General features: G+C 36.4%; 1 protein-coding gene and 1 pseudogene across 1 annotated transcript in view; one reads left to right on the top strand and one right to left on the bottom strand.

Annotated features, from left to right (window-relative positions):
* The window catches only part of LOC149045662 (DDB1- and CUL4-associated factor 1-like), a 413,926-nt pseudogene that overhangs the window by 342,029 nt on the left and 54,410 nt on the right, over positions 1-17,487 (top strand).
* Positions 1,249-17,487, bottom strand: part of LOC149045663 (vascular endothelial growth factor receptor 1-like) — a 48,440-nt gene continuing 32,201 nt past the window's right edge. The window contains exons 7-14 of the mRNA XM_089207816.1: positions 10,022-10,087; positions 8,203-8,475; positions 6,018-6,287; positions 5,448-5,555; positions 5,047-5,074; positions 3,992-4,179; positions 1,678-1,862; positions 1,249-1,433 (exon numbers count right to left, since the gene is read on the bottom strand). Of these exons, the coding sequence (XP_089063942.1) occupies positions 1,257-1,433; positions 1,678-1,862; positions 3,992-4,179; positions 5,047-5,074; positions 5,448-5,555; positions 6,018-6,287; positions 8,203-8,475; positions 10,022-10,087 (1,295 nt within the window). The 3' untranslated portion in view covers positions 1,249-1,256. The remainder of the gene's footprint in view (positions 1,434-1,677; positions 1,863-3,991; positions 4,180-5,046; positions 5,075-5,447; positions 5,556-6,017; positions 6,288-8,202; positions 8,476-10,021; positions 10,088-17,487) is intronic.

Below are 17,487 nucleotides of genomic sequence, written 5' to 3'. Positions count from 1 at the left end.
CTTCTGTGAAAACGACATTTGATTGCTGAAATACATTTCGGTTTAACATCAGATGAAAGAGTACTATAAAAAAACAAATTTAAGTGTAGCGATGGATTTAAGGCTTTTCAATAATGTACTAAATACAGTGCTACTTAAACTTAAGCTTTATCTCAAGTTGTTATGCATCGTCATAATTTTATTTATCAGCGACATTAAGTATTGCTTCTACTTATCTATTGTACAATGCTCTTTTGTCCGCTCAGTATCACTCATCAGTTAGTAATTATGCGTGCAATTTCGGCATGTATATTTCCTGAATATAAAGTAACAAATGAATTAAGTACCGACAGTGAAGATTTCATACAAGACGATACCGTAGGACCACCTGTCAAAGAAATGGAAGGATGACGATATATCTCAACTGGGGTAGAAAGATAATAATTACTCAGATACTTGGGATGTTTGAAAACATGCCATCAAGATATAAGCAACCTCCCTAAGAGAAAACGCCATATTTATTAGTTTAATTATCCACTCATCCTTTTATCCGTCTTTTCTTGTACTAATCAGATTTTGGATATTGCTCGTTAAACTTAATATTCATGTAAAGTCTCATACTACAGCTGTAACCTCAGCTGTTCCCCAACTTGACGTTTCCTAATGACTCTCTAACCGATTGAGCACTGAATATTCTAGTTTCCCTGGCTACGTTAAGGTAGAATCGCAAAAAATGTTCACTCCTGGAATATATGTAGATAATAATCAATACAGTACGTACACATCGCTTTTGGTTGACAGCTGTTCCACATGTCCAAAGAGAATCTCGGGTGCAGTCCATTTTATTGGGATACATCCCTGGATGAGTAACCAAAATATTATAAACATCTGAAATCTAACGAGGCTTGTACACAACTTCTAAAATAATTTGCATATAAGATTAAAACCGTAATGTGAGGATTCACGATAAAGTCAACAGCAGTAGACACCTTTGTACAAATTCTATGAAAGCAATTCACATACTCCTTTTGCTTTAAATCTCCTGTGTTACTTTGCCCTTCGAGTTTGTATCTTTGCTATTCAGAGAACGATATCTCTTCCGGCTTTCTTAATTCCTGTGTTCACTCGTTAGGTACAATTTTTTTTTTCCTGTGAAAGTTTCGATACGCTTAGAATGGCTCCCCATTGAAGGGAAATATGTTTTGCAGTAAGACTGTACAACTGAAAAGAAAGGTTTGTAAGGACAGTAATATTTTAATTCTTCACGTTTTTATCTTCTATACCAGCAGCCCCAAAACCAATTGACTAAATGATGAAAAAATTCTGAAAATTACCCTCTTGGCATTTCCTGGGCCGTATTTGAAATCCTGATAACAGAGCCCAAAGTCAGTCAACTTGCAGACACGATGCTCATCAAGAAGGATGTTACGAGCTGCAAGATCGCGATGAATTACCTGAAATAAAAAAAAAATAATGATATAATCTGCTAAAAGGAACGTTGATAAACTACATAAAATTAAAAAATAAGGTATAGGTAGAAAGTTTAACATCATGCTTATTTCAGACCATTTCTCTGTGGAATAGTGACTCTAATGTGCTGGATATTTTTTAGCCGTACAGAGTATTCTTCTCACGATTTGCAAGTCATGCCATTTTAACACATGCAGGACCATAACCCGGAAGAGTTTAAGCACTTACCCCTCTGGACGCGAGGAAAGTCATACCATGTGCGATCTGTTTAGCAAACAGCACCATGTCATATTTTGTCAAGTGGTCGGCCCCTCCGACCCCATGATGATATTGGTCGAAAACCCCCCTAGATTTTCTGAGATAACCCAGCAGGTCACCTCGCCACAGGTACTCCATGATAAGTATTGGCTGAGCTAAAAGGGAAAAACAAGAACTTTATTTTACGGCAAGCAGTGCAGAAGTTCCAAAACGTTTTTGAATTGTACATGCTTTATCTAGTTATACCTTAGGTTATATCTGTAATGAATCAAAGTAGAGACAGAGAGGGAAAGTGAAAGAAGAAAACACACAGATAGAAAATAGATGGACACATACGGCCGATAGAAATCTACAGACAGACAGACAGAAAAAACAGAGATGGCAGATAAATAGACAAAGACTTGCCATCGTAAGTTGAAGTTTTTATCACAATTAGCATGTAGATTTTAGAGCTAACATCTTCCAAGTAAAATGCCCCTCATACAGTGCGAAGTAAATTCATTTAAAACAGTCAAAAAATTGAAAATAACCATTGAATTAGTACACCATCTTAGTAAGGACTAAGAATACTGATAGAAGTGATTTTACCAGTGGTTGAACTCAGAGATGTCTCTATAGTTGCTGTGAATTAGCTGATTATAATCATAACAATAGCTGATTACCTCCAACTGTGACACAACCAATGAACTTAACAACATTTTCGTGGCCCTCCCTTCCAAAGAGTTTTAATAACTCGATCTCTCTCAGCAGGGCCTTCCTTCCTTTCTCTCCGGAGATTGCTAGGAAACCACACGGAAATTAGATAAACAAACAAACTTTGCATGTCAAGAGAGACAATTCATTATGTGGTAAACATCCACATATAGAATTGTTGTATAGTTGGTGTTATATTACCAGCGCAAATTATAATGCATTTGGTCTACATAAAAAAAAAAAAAAAAATTAAGTAACTAAACTCCATATGATCCATACTTGCCAAAAATGTCAGTTAGCCGTATTGTTGTGTATTGAACATGAAATTTACAAAATAAATTCATCCTCGTTGAAAAAATTATTTGGTTAGGAAAACGTTGCTCATCTCGAGCATTGAACCGCGCTATTGTTTACAGACAACTTACAAAAGTAGAGACGCAATTAAGCCTAGAAATTCTACCTGTTATAATACCTAATAGTCGGTCGAATAGATATTTGAGACAATTTTTTTTAAAGATATGCTCTGTTTCCGCCTTCTTGTTTCCTACCGTTCATATGGTACATAATCCTTGCTTTTATCCTAATAAAAGCTACAATAACTCGTGAGCATTTCCGGAGCTACTGTAAATTCATTTGACTCTGTCAGCTTGTTACAGTCCAACCTGTATTTAGCGGTCACTCACGGAAAATGGTTGACCGTTTAATATGGGTTCCACGGAATAGGGCTACTACTGATAAAAGTTAAAAAAAAACGCCATTCTATGCCATCACGGACCACATAACATACACAACCTCGCTCAAAAATATTACTAACATTGATTTCGGCAGATAAACATGAATTCAATTTTACTTAAAAAATTATTCTTAATTTTATTTGAGTACTTCCGCTTTAGTGATCGTTCAATAAAGGTGGGGAATATTACAAATAGGCTGTTGGGACTTAGTAAAAGGTGACCACAACCGCTTGATATAAAAAGTACTATAAGTAAAGGAGGAAAGTTTCGGTATTTTCAAAACTGACCGCTTAATACAGGTCCTACTGCATTGTAATTTTCAGCTCTTCCAGCGGAAGAAGCTCATACTACCACCACTAGACTGGCAAATTGCTTCGAGTTTTTTTCGCTCGACTCACCCTCTCCAGGTTTCTTTGAGATCTCATGACATTATTTCCCATCAAAAACTTCTAAGCGGGCAACTTTGCAAAATATACGACGGAGTGACATTTTTAGTATTGTAGTATTTTCCGCTTTTATACACTTGAATGCAATTTAATCAGTAAATTTTCATTTTTCTTCACAGCCTCTAATACTCCAAATGATATTCGTGTTCTGTTCTATTCTAGTAGCGTTGTATGACAAAAGATTTAACAACTGGTCCACCCGGGAACCATCCGATAACAATTAATTTGACATGCCAGCTGATAAATGATTTGAACAGCGCATAGTTTTTAAGCTATCCATGTTATGTATCAGGTAGGTTAATAAAGCATGTTCTAAGAGAAATACTCTTTATTAGGATAAATTACTCCAAAAATTAATAAAGGATAGTTCAATCAAGCTTTGTATAAAGAAAGATCTGAAAAAGTACTTACGTAGGTAGCATTTCGCAGCAACTGTGCGATTTCCAGGTCTGCCACGGGAACGACCCAGTAGCGCTCGCCACACTGAACCAAATGCTCCTTTGCCAATATGCTCACGAAGGTTCAGGCGGTCAGCTGCAATCTCCCATCCGTCTGTATTTGCGTTCAGCTGATCCATTTCAACTTCATCTTCCCCTTCACTGAATAATTGCAGATGAAAACAAGACTTTAACTATCTGTGTTACCTATCTATCTTTTTCTTCTTTGAATCTGATTTAACATAACGTGGTGAAGATATCCTCTATATCTTCAATTTAAATTTTTTTCTTTTCATCTCATTTCCGGGTGCTTCAGAAAATAATCACTTGCCAATGAAAAATTATTGAAATAGGTGAAATTTGGATGCTAATTTACTGAACCCGGTTTTCGACGCATCGACCCAGAGAGGAGATTTTATTGAAAAAAAAATGAATAAAGATAGAAGATAACCTCAAAATAACCTAACCTGACTGTTTTTCGGCATTTTACATCATATAAATATCGTGCCTCCTACGCGAGAAATAAAATACTAACCAAACCATCTGAAGTATTGTCTACAATCGATATATCGAGCGGTATTTTAAATCGGTCTACAAGACTCCGAGTGTATTTCAACTGTAGTTTCTGTAACAAAAAGTGACGAAGGGTCAAAGCTTCTCTTCTTCTTTAAAAGTACGCCACCCACAACCATGCATACTGGTAACAAAAAAAAAGATACTAAACAAGGTGTTAAAACAACTGAAGGACGAACGAATCCAAAACAGAAAGAATATTAGAAAACATTTGACTGCCATTTGATAAGAACCTCTTCGAAACTGCAGCTGTTTCGAAAGAAAAACCTTTTATTTTGGCCAGTGTGCTCTTAATGGTGAATATAATCGGTCCAAACTGATAAAAAAAGACGTATTTGCTCAGCAGTGATACTTATAACTACTCTACTAAAACTTATTCAAGAGTTAGAAACTTCGGAAATAACCACACGTTCAAACAGTGAGCGTCAAAAAAAAAAAAAAAGACTATTCACTTACTGCAGCCTGGGTGGCACCTCAGGTGGGGCTATTATCAAAGGATATGTGGAAAGAGATGAAAGAAATCGTAGGTTTCTTTGTGAGTAAGAATGACATCATTAACTAAGTTGAAGCTTGCGACTCAGAAACCACGTGTAACTTATATTTGACTCTGTTGTCAAACAATGGGAGAAGGAATAAGGTGGGTTATTATGGTGATTAGTTTCATATAATTTGTAACGTTTTTGTAATTTGATTAGTAATGGGCTTTGCCGGGACTGTAGAGGGACCTTCAAAATCAGCACTGAAAATGCAGAATATGACCTGCTTAAAATAGCTCCTTCGTGCTCCAAAACATTGACGTATTAAAAGCCACAATCTGCCATATGAAGACATTTTATTTTCGTATGGGTACATCTTACCTGTCTCACGGCGTTTTTTAATGTATGACGTGAGCGCCAGTAGAAAAACTACAGCAGCCAAAGGTCCCGCAATGTAGTACCACTCCAGTGAGCTGCTGGAGGGAGCCTCTGAATTTCCCGAAATATAATAATAGAAGAAGCTTAGTAGGAAAGTAATTTGCTGGTCGGCATTAAAAACAAAAATTAATATCACCAACTATCCAGATAGAGAGCTAATTTTTTTCGTTTTTTTGTTGCAACAATTTATGTTGTTCATTGCTCGCGTTGGGAATAACCTTTGGAAAAACAGACGTAGATGTGTTAATTTACAAAAAACAGGCAGATAGAAAGAGAAAGATTGGTGAAAGAATTATAGAATATGTTTAACATACTGCTACTGTTTCAAATTCGTTTTGAAACATTTTTTTTAAATTTCTTACAAATTTAATTCATTTCAAATTTCTAGTTCCCAGAAGACCATAAAACCACTGGAAAAGTTTGTGAGGAACAAAAAAAGCGGAGGTGTGTTTTATAATAATGACCGTACAAAGTTAATTACTAAAATTATATGTGGTTGCTTAAACAACTTACTTTTGACATTTACTGTCACAACAGAGCGAGCCACAGTTCCTGGCTCGTTACGTGCTTCACAAGAATATTCACCATTGTCTTTTTCCACAACTTCAGTAATAACGAGTTTATGTAATCGTGGATCTATAATTGCTCTCTTTATTATTGGGTCTCCATCTTTTTTCCATATTACGTTTATTGTTTCCTCGTTGACTTTGCAAGTCAATGTGAGGATATCTCCTTTTGTCAGTGTTATGTATTTCTCTGGAACAACTTGAGCAGAGGCTTTTCCTGCGTTCAAAATGGGGCAATTCATTAGAATGCTAGTGTTGCGTCAAAACTACAACTATATTATAAACACTCCAAAAACAAAACAAAACAAACAAAAACATGGAAACGAAACTAGTCAAATGTGACCGAAAATGAAAAAAGAAAAAAAAAGTGTTTCCTTGTGAGTATCGGAGGGGTTTCGATAGAGTTTCAGAAGAAGCTTGAAGCCCTTATGTTTTAAATTTCCTGTTTCGTCCACCCCAAATCCTTCGCTAAACTTCTGAATTAAGGTCTTTATAGTGTTTTATCTTCTCTTGTTCTTTTTTCTGCACCCTTGAATCAGAAGGACACAACAAGTGAGTCATGCAACACGAAGTTTCTTTCTTTTCGAACACTATGGTAGTGGGTCTGATTTCAAGTAAATGATCGTCTGTCTAAATTCTAAAGCACCACAACATCTTCATTATATCGTTTTCTATCACTTCCTGAGGAGAGTGGACCTACCACATTTTCTCAAGCTCGCGTGGTTGAATTTCCGTGGATAAATTGTGGACATCATAGACGCATCTAGAATCAAAATCTCTTATGACAATTTAACCGACAAGGAATACTTCAAGGAAAGTCTGTCCGTATGGTATTTTACGCACGAATTGCTGGTATCAGAAATCGAACAGGTGTGCACAGCGAACGAATGAGATTTCTGGTACAAACCGACTCGCTGTTTTCTCTTTTGTGTTTTCCTCTGCATGCTTTCTATTCCGCATGATTCTCCATAGAAGTTGGTCAGTCATCGTTTGAAAGTAGTTTGACTCGTTAAACGAGTGGTTCGAGTGGTTTGAAAAGCGAAACTATTACCTGAAAGGATTAAATAAAATGATATTGGTAAGCTCCACGCGTCAAAAAGCATAATACTTCCCGATTAAGTGTATCGTTTTCCTCACAAGTAAAAAAGGCGATGCGCGCCATTTGATTGGCCCTCGGCTTCTTGGACCAGCTTACGAATGAAAACTTATTTCGTGCCTTTTCAGCGTGTAAATCCGTAAATCGTAAATCTGTGATATTCTCCATCCTCGTTGGCTAAGTCTCATTACGAGTTACAAAAGCCATTGAGGGTGCGAAGGAATTCTTTCGAACGCTCGATCGGTATTCGGCCTCCCGATTTCGGTCACGGATGGAAGCGTCTTCGTTTGAAGTATTTTCCTCTGTTTTAGTGTCCTTGTTCAAAGTCGAGAATGCCAATTGTGTGTCGTATGTAAAATTGGCTTTTGCATCTCGCTTCCCTTTTGTTCTCTTCTCAGATTCTGAATCTCTCCATCTCGAAGGTCTCTTCTTCAGATTTTTCCAGTTTAGGATTACATTGCATATCGTCAAGTATTTCGAATCAATGAACTCTCAATAGCGCCATCACCTGTCCTTTTTCCTTGGCGTTACTTTCCTACCCAGATTTACGCAGTTCTTTGCGTTTGTAATCATAAAGATCCGAGGACATAAGTATTAAGCATTGACATCACCAGCTTTTTGAAGGTCAGGCCGCGGTCGTTCGAAGGGTAGATAACACTATCCACTGGATAAAACTCTATCTGGTGGATAACGCTTTACGTTTTGCTATCACACATTCACCGGATAAATATTTAACCGTTAGATACCGTTATATGCCATTTATACAACTGGGCCGAGTTTGCCTAAATTCTCTTCGCGCTATTCCTTTTCTCCGTCGCTATTGCTCATGGATTTACATGTTCATTTTTCTGTCTTAATTTCTTCTCTCCCTATTTCTCCTCTTCATCTTCAACATTATCATCGTCATTATCAACGTCACCATCGTCGTCGTCATCATTATCATCATAATCATAATCATCATCATCCTCATTATCATCATCATCATCATCATCATTATCATCATCAGCATCATCAATATCATTATAACTGAACTTACCATAAACACGCAGAGTTGCTGAGGAACTGGTTCTGTTTGCTTTGTTTTTTGTTGTACATTTGTAAGTCCCATTCATCCCTTTCGTGACACTTGGCAAAACTAGGAATGATTCTTCTTCGTGATCGGTTTGATTGATACCAGATGGCAGGTCACCATTATTAAAAGTCCAGACGAAGGTTGGTGTTGGAATACCTGAGGCTACGCAACTAAGGTTTACAGGGTATCCTTCGGTAACAGATTGGCTTTTCGGAGGCTCAATGATCTGGGGAGAGACTTGAAGTAAAAAGATCACCAAGCTAAACAAAGGGTCGCATTTTCCATTTTAACCCCCTCTCCCCCCTCCCTTATCCAACCCTAAATTAACTAGTTTCAAAATGAAAGCAAACTACGTTATTGCCGAGCCTGTTTTTAAGTTTATTATGCAATCAGTTTTCTTCACTTTTGATATAGGAAGGTATAGGTCTGCCCAATGTGACATCAAAACATTTTTTGTTTCCTTAAAAGATTTCCTATCTTAGCAACAGCCCAGGAGGTAACAATTTCGTTTCCTATTTATTAATTTCTTCGTAATTTTCTTACTAGTTTTAGGTGTAATATCAACACCCCGTGCTACCATGTTCAAAGAGTACCAGTTTCTCTAAGTTCAAACTACACATTTACTTTGAAGAATAACCAGATAATAAGGATCAAAATGTTTGCATTCTATAAAAACGTTACGTTAAATCTGTCATTTTAAACAAGCAGATTGTCCGTTGTAGCAAGAGTACAAGTTCATAACGACGTAACAGCGGTAATATTTTCGTGTATTTCTTTGCAGTTTTGGTCGCTGATTTTTCAAATTTCAACTCAATGAAAAGTTTACATGAATGTTTCTACAAAATCGCTTTCCAACTTCAATAATAAATACTTAGAAACTAAGGCATTGATAGCCACTTTGGCAGACTGTGACGCGTACTCTTTTGCCACTTCTAAAAATGTACATGAAATCATGACTTGTCAATCATTGGTATTTAAGAAGCAGAAAAAAAGGTAATTTAAAAATTTAGACGGACTTTTATAATAAATGCCGTGACAAAATATGGTGATATCTATGGTCAAAATTGCTCGACGCTCCAAAAAGCGATCAGTTTAAACTGCACAAAAATCATTTACATGTGTCTGATTACGAAATTCATTTAGATTTGATATATACGTTGGCATGTTCTCACTCTTTAAATGTTATCATCAATTTAGTACTTTTTTATTATTTTTAATCAGTTTTGAACTTTGTGCAGTTTCAAGTCCTTAAATCTGATTTGGTACCAAGAGAAGGTACTCAGAGCTAACACTCAAGACATCAGCTTGGGAACTACTTACGGTGGCCAATCTACATTCCTAACTCGTTTGGTAAAAACGAAGTGTATTTTACAGAGTTTGGAAGTTAATAAAAGGACAGTTGAGGGATATCTGTACGGCATTTTCGACCAAAAGATGGGTCCTTTACTTTCTCCTCATTCAAAAAACTACTTACATTTACAAGGCCGTGATTCCCGAGTTCTTGAGCAGTTAAATTCTAGAAATAAGGTTATCCAGATAATCTTTTAAAAGTAATAAACGGTTGGAAATGAAGTCATCTTATTTCTATTAAAGAAAACATCCCTTGAAAATAACTGCTGAAGGTTCCTGCCTAGTTATCATTACAATCCATACATAAGAGTTTATCCATTTGAATGAAAGTTTATAAATCCTGTATAGTTTTTTGAAGTTGTAAAACAATGGCGAAAACCCGCCATTGCACTTGTGAGTCACAAATTCACCAAAACTCCCTCTTGTCACTTACCGACTCTTTCCCGATACTCGTTGCATTCTTCGCAGACGCCACTCCAAGATGACCACGCCATACAACCTTTGGAAAAAATAAGTTGTGCGCACAGGGTCATATGTCATATTATCACTCTACCTATGCTCTTTACTTCCTTTGCTGCATTAATCTGCTGCTTTTCAAAAAGGATACCAAAATACGTTATTATTAGTGTCGATATCCCCAGTTTCTAATTTCCAAGGAGACTTCGAACTAACATCTCCAGGTTAAAAAGGATTGGTGGCTTGAAGCTTATAAATCACCCAACCTACAGCTTCCTATTTATAAGCCTCATTCGTGTTCTCTCAACATCTGTCACGGATTTATTATGTTATAAAGCCAGGGAAAATGACACTGTTTTGGGTTGCTCAAATGGATGACTGTGCAAAAGTGTTAAAAGAAACAAACTAGGATTGTAACGTTTTCAATTTTTGATTTTCAACTTTATTGTAAAAGTTTTACCAGTTGATGGCCGAAGCCTGAAACGTTGAAATTCACTTTTTATAACAATTAAAAGTTTTATTTCTATGCAACATCTTTGTCCATAAATCTAATGATACTCAGAGAAGAGTATCCTGTCTGAATTCCCCTATTAAGATCCATTCGTTTGTTCAACCATCCTTATCGACCCCTTATCCTGCGTACTGATAAATGATAATTTAAGCATGGTTACTCACAATCTGTTATATCAGTTCGGATGAGGATGTTAGGTGAACATGAAAAGAAAGATTCACATTCGGTGAGTAAATAAGTGGCTTAATATAGCCTTGGAATACTTGACTACACACATTAGCTCATTAGCTTAACAAACAAACTGAACTTGTCGCACTCACCCGCTTATGAATCCGGAAAGAACGCCGTGAAAGAGGAAAACAATTTTGAAAAGATCTTAATCCAGTAACTATTCATGTGTATATTTGAACCAACCAGTTTGGTTAATTTGATACGTCAATATTTTACATTGAAATCGATAATTATGTAAAAGAATTTGTTAAATCAAACAAAAAATCAGCCAAGTATGACTGATATCTGATGATAATTATACAAATATCGTTTAATACAGAACTTCGGTATTGATTTTATACTAATTCTTTCCACATCGGTAAAATCGTTTGGATAATAACATTATAACATTAACAGCTATCACTAACTATCACTGATACACACACAGATATTTCTTTGCTATTTACAATTGCAATTTGCTGATCAGTAATCAGCCGGTGCAGAGAGTCAATAGTGTATATTAAGCCACAGGAGAGTTCTTTATTTATAGGAACGGATGATATTGATAGTTACCTTCCAATTTGGCTAGACAGAAAAGACGAGATAAGAAAGGGGGAGCAGTTAATGATCTAATAACATAGCTTAAGTTATGAAAGTACAATTCATCGTAAAATTCTACCCCCCCCCCCTTTTTTTCCTTAGGAAAGGAATTAGGTTCCAGTACTTTCTCAACACATGGAAAGCGAGTATTAGCGCCTAAATTTACATTTCCCAGAGAAGGATGTGATTTTGGAAAAAGATTATCCAGAACTTAAGAGAAAATTATCAAGGATGGGTTGCATTTCTAAATTTCTGTTTAACCTCGTTCACGCCGATTTTATGCGTAGTATGACCAGCTCTTGAATTACTTATGTTAAACTTTGTTTTAATTCTGTTCTGCTTTTGTCAGACCTTATAATGATCCTAAGGTAGACACCGCGAACTTTTTTGTTTGCAGTCTTGGACGAGATTCAGTCGCTATCAGGAAGTTGAGAAAGTTAGCATTGCTGAATCGAATGTTCCTCATCAGCTGTCACCAGCCGATCACAGGATGAGAGGCCAGTTATGCATAGAAGTCTTTACCAATAAAAATATACCGTAAGCACGAGTTGAGCTCAAAATTCAAAATAAAGCATAAAAGTAAACTTAAACACATTGATGGACGTCAGCATAAATTTCATTGGTTAAAACTGTATTATTGTAAGCGAAAGCGATTTTCAATGGGAGTTTCAGAAGTAATCCTTGGTAACATCGGAGTTTTGCTACGCCTCGTCCTGCACTACAGCTTCTCAGCAAATTTGATTTTACATGATCACGTGCGTTTTCCAGTCCTGGATACCAAATGTTTGCTTTGAATATGAGATTCTTGAGGCTCCAGTGATTTTTCGTTGTTCTGATTCGCCGTGATAATAACCTGGCTTTGTTTTTACAACACTTAATTGATATGCACTCCGAAAAGAGTAAACAATTCATACGCCGTCCGGTTGTAAATGAGATCTTAGGTACTAAAGGAAAATTTAATTGTCTTGAGCATGATTATCAAGAATAAGAATTGCGCGAGATAAACTAAATTCAACTTACCAGCTAAGTGATTGCAGAAGTGGCACGTAAATAAAAGTTATAAAAAAAATAATATTAAAACGTGCGTCTGTTGCTCAAAACATTCATTTGTTTATTGAGAAATGCTATGCACTTTTTCTTTCGTTTATCACCTGTACTTTAGTTAAATATGTTAACCTAAACGTACTGTGAAGGTGCCATGCAAATAGAAATGCTTTAAATCACAGCCAAACATGTACTTACGTCCTAATAGTTTTTCACAGTTGCCAAGGCCAAGGAATAAGAAAAAACATACATCAAGAACAGAAAAATAAATAAAAGGAAAGTAATTAACTGCTAAGAGAGTTTATATTCATTAATCAGTCGGCTAAGACCTCCGCTCAACAAATAGTTCTGATATGAAACCATATTTATGATTATGGCTTTAATTCTCATAAGTAGTTTCAAGTAACTAACACCTCAATTTTACAGTCTACCAAAGACGACATTAAATCTTTTCGTAAACTGAGCCACTGAATCAAAATCTGATCCTTATCTACTTATGGTTCACACTGAATATACATTTTCTCATGAGCCTAGTTCAAAACGACGTCAACAAGTTTCCAACCATAAGTTAGGAAGCAAGGCGAATATCAGAATGCCATGTTTATTGACGATATATAATTTCTTATCCATAATAATATCAATAAAACGAAATTGTAGCTTTCACTATTGCAAAAGTAAGCGACAGTGACACATATATGTTGCATGACTGTCACTGCAGTAGTGAAAAGACATGTGAAATGCGCCAAATAACTATAAAAGAAGACATACTTACGATCTATTTTGCCCGTTAGGGTAGGAAATAGGAGAAAGAGATATGTTAGTTAGTGATGCCTACATTGTTCTTCAGTTTGGTATCGTCAAGTAAAAGTGTCTTGTTAATGGAACAGCCAGGAGTATCACTACGCAACCTATTACACTAGCCACAACTGTTGGGTATTTCAGATAGTTACCATGTTGGCAGTCAATGGTGAAGTCTGACCAGATAAGAGTCTTTAACATGCTGTCAGCCACCAATAGTAAAAAGGACATTTTGCCAAAGTATAACTCTTGGCCGCAATCAAAAATATTGATTTGGTCGAAAACTATACCAGCTCATTGTAAGTAAAGCTTTTTCTTTTACAAATCTACTCTTTCGCAAAAATGATGATAACTCTTAAGAGAGTCTAACACATGTTGACTGATGATGACTGTCGAATAGTACCTGGTTTGTTAGAAATGTAAAAATGAATGAGGAAAAGTAAAGAAAAAGCTACTTACGACCTGTTATGTCAATTAGACGTTGGTGAACCCGATGGAAAAGAGGAGAATATGAATTAACTGAAATTTACTATCAGTTTAAAGTCGTTGTGAGATACTGTGTACTAATTGACTGAGTGGGAGGGCCGGACGGGAAAGTATTTGGCTCGAGGTCATGACTTACGGACCGAGCACAACACAGAGGTCCGAGTGCTATGACCGAAAGCCAAATATTTCCCATCCAGCCCGACCTAACTCAGTCATTACGCATTTTATCGTATGACTTTTCAGTGTTGGAAAATTTCGTAAATACTACGCGATAGACCGGCGCGCGCGGAATAACCACAAAAACGATTTTACAATTAATACTTTTCCTTTCTGTTTTCGAGTTAGAACAGGAAACTCACATTTCATCGAAAAACGTGGCATTTGTTTCCATTTGTACTCTCAGCTGTCACTCATTTTTGGCCACAAAAGCGGACAATGTTTTTCATTTAGTATTTTTTGGCCAAGTGCACTAGGGCCGGGCGGTTTTTCCAGACCGGTAGCCCGTTTCTCGGGGTCCTGGTAACTTAACGGGCCCGTAAAGCTGTTCTGCTTTCCTTCAAGATGGTTTCAAATGCTTTAAAGATTCTACAATAAAACTTTTTGCTAAAGAAACAAAATGGAATACTAAGGTTGCCAGGCTGCTTCTCCCTTCCTAAAATTTTGATTTTAAAGTATTGCCTCGAGCCCGTTAAGTTACCAGGTATTTTGAGAAACGGGCGCCGGCTCACGCCAACCCGTCCGGCCCTACACAAGTCAGCTTTTCTATGGAATCGCGCCAGCAGGGCCAGACGGGCCATATGATAAAATGGATTAATGCTACTTATGTCTTTGAGCATATTTTCAGACATCAAGAGGTTATAATATCTTGCAGACACAAGAGGTTACACGCTGGACGCAAGAGATAGTAATTAGATCACAATCCCTTGCGGACAGCAATAAATGAACCACTTTGAGGTATGCGAAAACGATTCATGTTCTGTAATAAAATACTAAAGCGACACTGCTTTCGCTGCCAAAAAAGGAAGCAAAAGATAACAATAAATACTAACTGACTTTTAAAGGAAAAAGAACTTATGATAATGTTTGATATACCTCACAAAGGTAAGAGAGTCAAAGCATTTTGAATTGAACAGAATAAAAAAAAAGGGCTTCGAGAAGGGTTGTTTACTTTTCACTTTTTTTTGCTCAATAACATGATCTAGGTATGAACTAAAATAATTTCTTACCCGCTAAATCGTCCACAAACCATGATTTTACAGAAGAAAGAGCAACAGAAATAAATTGTTAGCTGAATTTAAGTGTTTCATACAAAATAATAATACTTTTAAATACTTGATATGGCGTAAGAAAACAAAATTCTATAAATTATAGAATTTTGTTTTCTTTCACCGTATTGTATAACTTAGTTTATGAGTTGCTTAGAGTTTAAACGTACCGAAAGGCCAATGATCGCAAAAGGAAAAAGGCAAATACCACTACACAATGAAACTTTCCTACGTGAGTGATTTTCTACTTTTCTAACTAAAAGATTGAACATGCCGTGCGTAGGTTGTTTAACTCACCCTGAAGTGCTCTAAGCAAAGATATGCTACGCAAAATATAAATTCTAGACCAGATGAATTGTATATGGATTTTCACATACTAAGCGATCATCTGACTGAAATTTTCTGCGCGAGCAGGATTTAACACTCAAGTTTCAAATTAAAAAAATTCAGTAAAGGTTCGAAATGCGCTTTCTTTTACTGATCACGAGAAGAAACTATGCGTCTTAAGCACCCGAAATTTCAACTCACTGAAAAGAAGATCTGAGCTGGTCTGAAAATGTCGCACAAATTTTTTCGCGAAAATTATAGAGACAGTAAACAAACTAGAACGCTTATTACAATTAGTCAATGAAACTCAGTTAGAGGTTACGAACAGGCAGAAAGCAAATTTGGCACTACATTTCACTTGTTAATTACATTTAATATCAAAAGAGATATCCAACTTGCCTCAAGCAATTCCAATTCTATAGAAAACATTATCTTAACTAATAGCTACTTAGAAGGAATGAAAATGTTACTTACTCTCTAATTCCCACATTTGGGTCAATGCGCAAGATTTAAAGGAAAATACAGAAAGAAAGAAAAGGAAGTAAGTACACTAGAGTACAAAAGCAATTTGATGAATACCTATAATCATTAAATACAACCCCCCAAAAAGGAAATTTTAATCTTCAGATGTTTTGTGAAGTTAATTGCATGATAGCAATCAAAACTTATACTTTTTCGCGTAATGTGTAACACTGTCTGTGCTATTCTGAGAGCAACAAAGTAAACACAATTTGAATTGTTTCTTAATGTATTTTATGGTAAAAACCTTGAAATATTTACTCTTCTGGAAATAAAGTTACTCGATTCGACTTGTTTGTAGCAATTTTATTTAGTCAGTAACAATCATTACGCTAATAACTATTAAGTGCCGCTCTCGCTAAGAACGGTCCTCTCGACTACCCGAAAAAGTCTTCTTTTATTTTTTGCCCATGGAAAGGGAATGTATTGTGTGACGTGATCGTGCAATTTTTCCCTTGATATATGACTAACATCGCGGAACCAAAATTAGTTAATGTAACGCATTGGAATCGAAGGTTGTTAAAATGGGCTGAAGAATTTTACTGAAAATCTTATCTTTTAAAATGTTTACTTGACTCATGAAAAGCAAAGATTGTTGTGGCTACGGGTATTTCAGCCCTGATTTCTCTCCCGAAATTCCGAGACGTCGTATCGATTCATTTGAAGTACCACCAGCTATCCAGCGAAATCCTCGAGTACAAGTTAAGTTTGTTTTGGTCCGGTCATTTTGGTCCCGATATGGAAAAAATAAAAAAGTTATCGAAATGTTTTACACATCGGAACACTTTCGGAAACGTTGGAAATGCGGTAAAAGTACTTGGTTGCAGCCATAGCACAAGGGAAAATGTGAGGCCGTGAAAGAAAGCCAGACTGACTGGAGATGTTTCCGAATTTTTCGGAATTAAAGTTGTAGTCGGATCACACGAGTAATATATTTTCAATTTCTCGAATGCTAGCTAAAAATTGATTCGCAAGGGCCTCTCTGGGCTATCTGCACGAGTAGACAAAACCAGAATTCTCCGAACAAAATCAAAGGAAAAATTGTCATGACAAATTGTTGTCTCGATTTTTGCATTTTTTAAAAATTTCAATGCTGTCAATTATTCTCGTCAAGGCTTGATCTGCTGGCATATTTTGCTAATGGACTCAAATTCTAGTTGCCAAGATTTATCGTACGTCGTTTCAAAGTTCTAAAACCCACGAGTTTTGCAACAAAAGAAAGTAAAAGCGTTCTTGATAAATTTTAGTCAGTTCAATAACAATCTGGTGGTAGTTTTTACGACAAATGGCTTTGAACACTCAGTCTCCGCACACTACCTCACTTTTTTCCATTGTGCTCTGGATGCTCAAAAATACTTTTACTACATTTTCATTTTCTGGTAAATAAAACTGTAACGTATTTCGACTTGTTTGTGGGCCCTTTTAAGTCACGCGATATGTCTCTAGTGACTAGAGTGCCAAACTTTATTCTTTAATTTTGATCTTCTCCACACTGCGCGTAGTTCATGACCAGATATTTCAACGAAAATCATCTCGAGGGCGCCTTCCGATCACCTTTGTCTACTTTGTAAGTCACGCAAGCGCGCAAGCGTTACGACCGACCACGTTTACGCAACGTTTTAGGACAACTCGGCATCTATTCTTCATTCAGTTGTTATGAAAACCTGAAATCCTCAACGTAGA

This window comes from Pocillopora damicornis, chromosome 5 (assembly GCF_964200805.1).
Source record: "Pocillopora damicornis chromosome 5, jaPocDami1.2, whole genome shotgun sequence".
Classification (NCBI taxonomy): Eukaryota; Metazoa; Cnidaria; class Anthozoa; order Scleractinia; family Pocilloporidae; genus Pocillopora; species Pocillopora damicornis.
The sequence above is the reverse complement of the archived record's forward strand: the minus strand, read 5'-3'. Positions and strand labels throughout refer to the sequence as shown.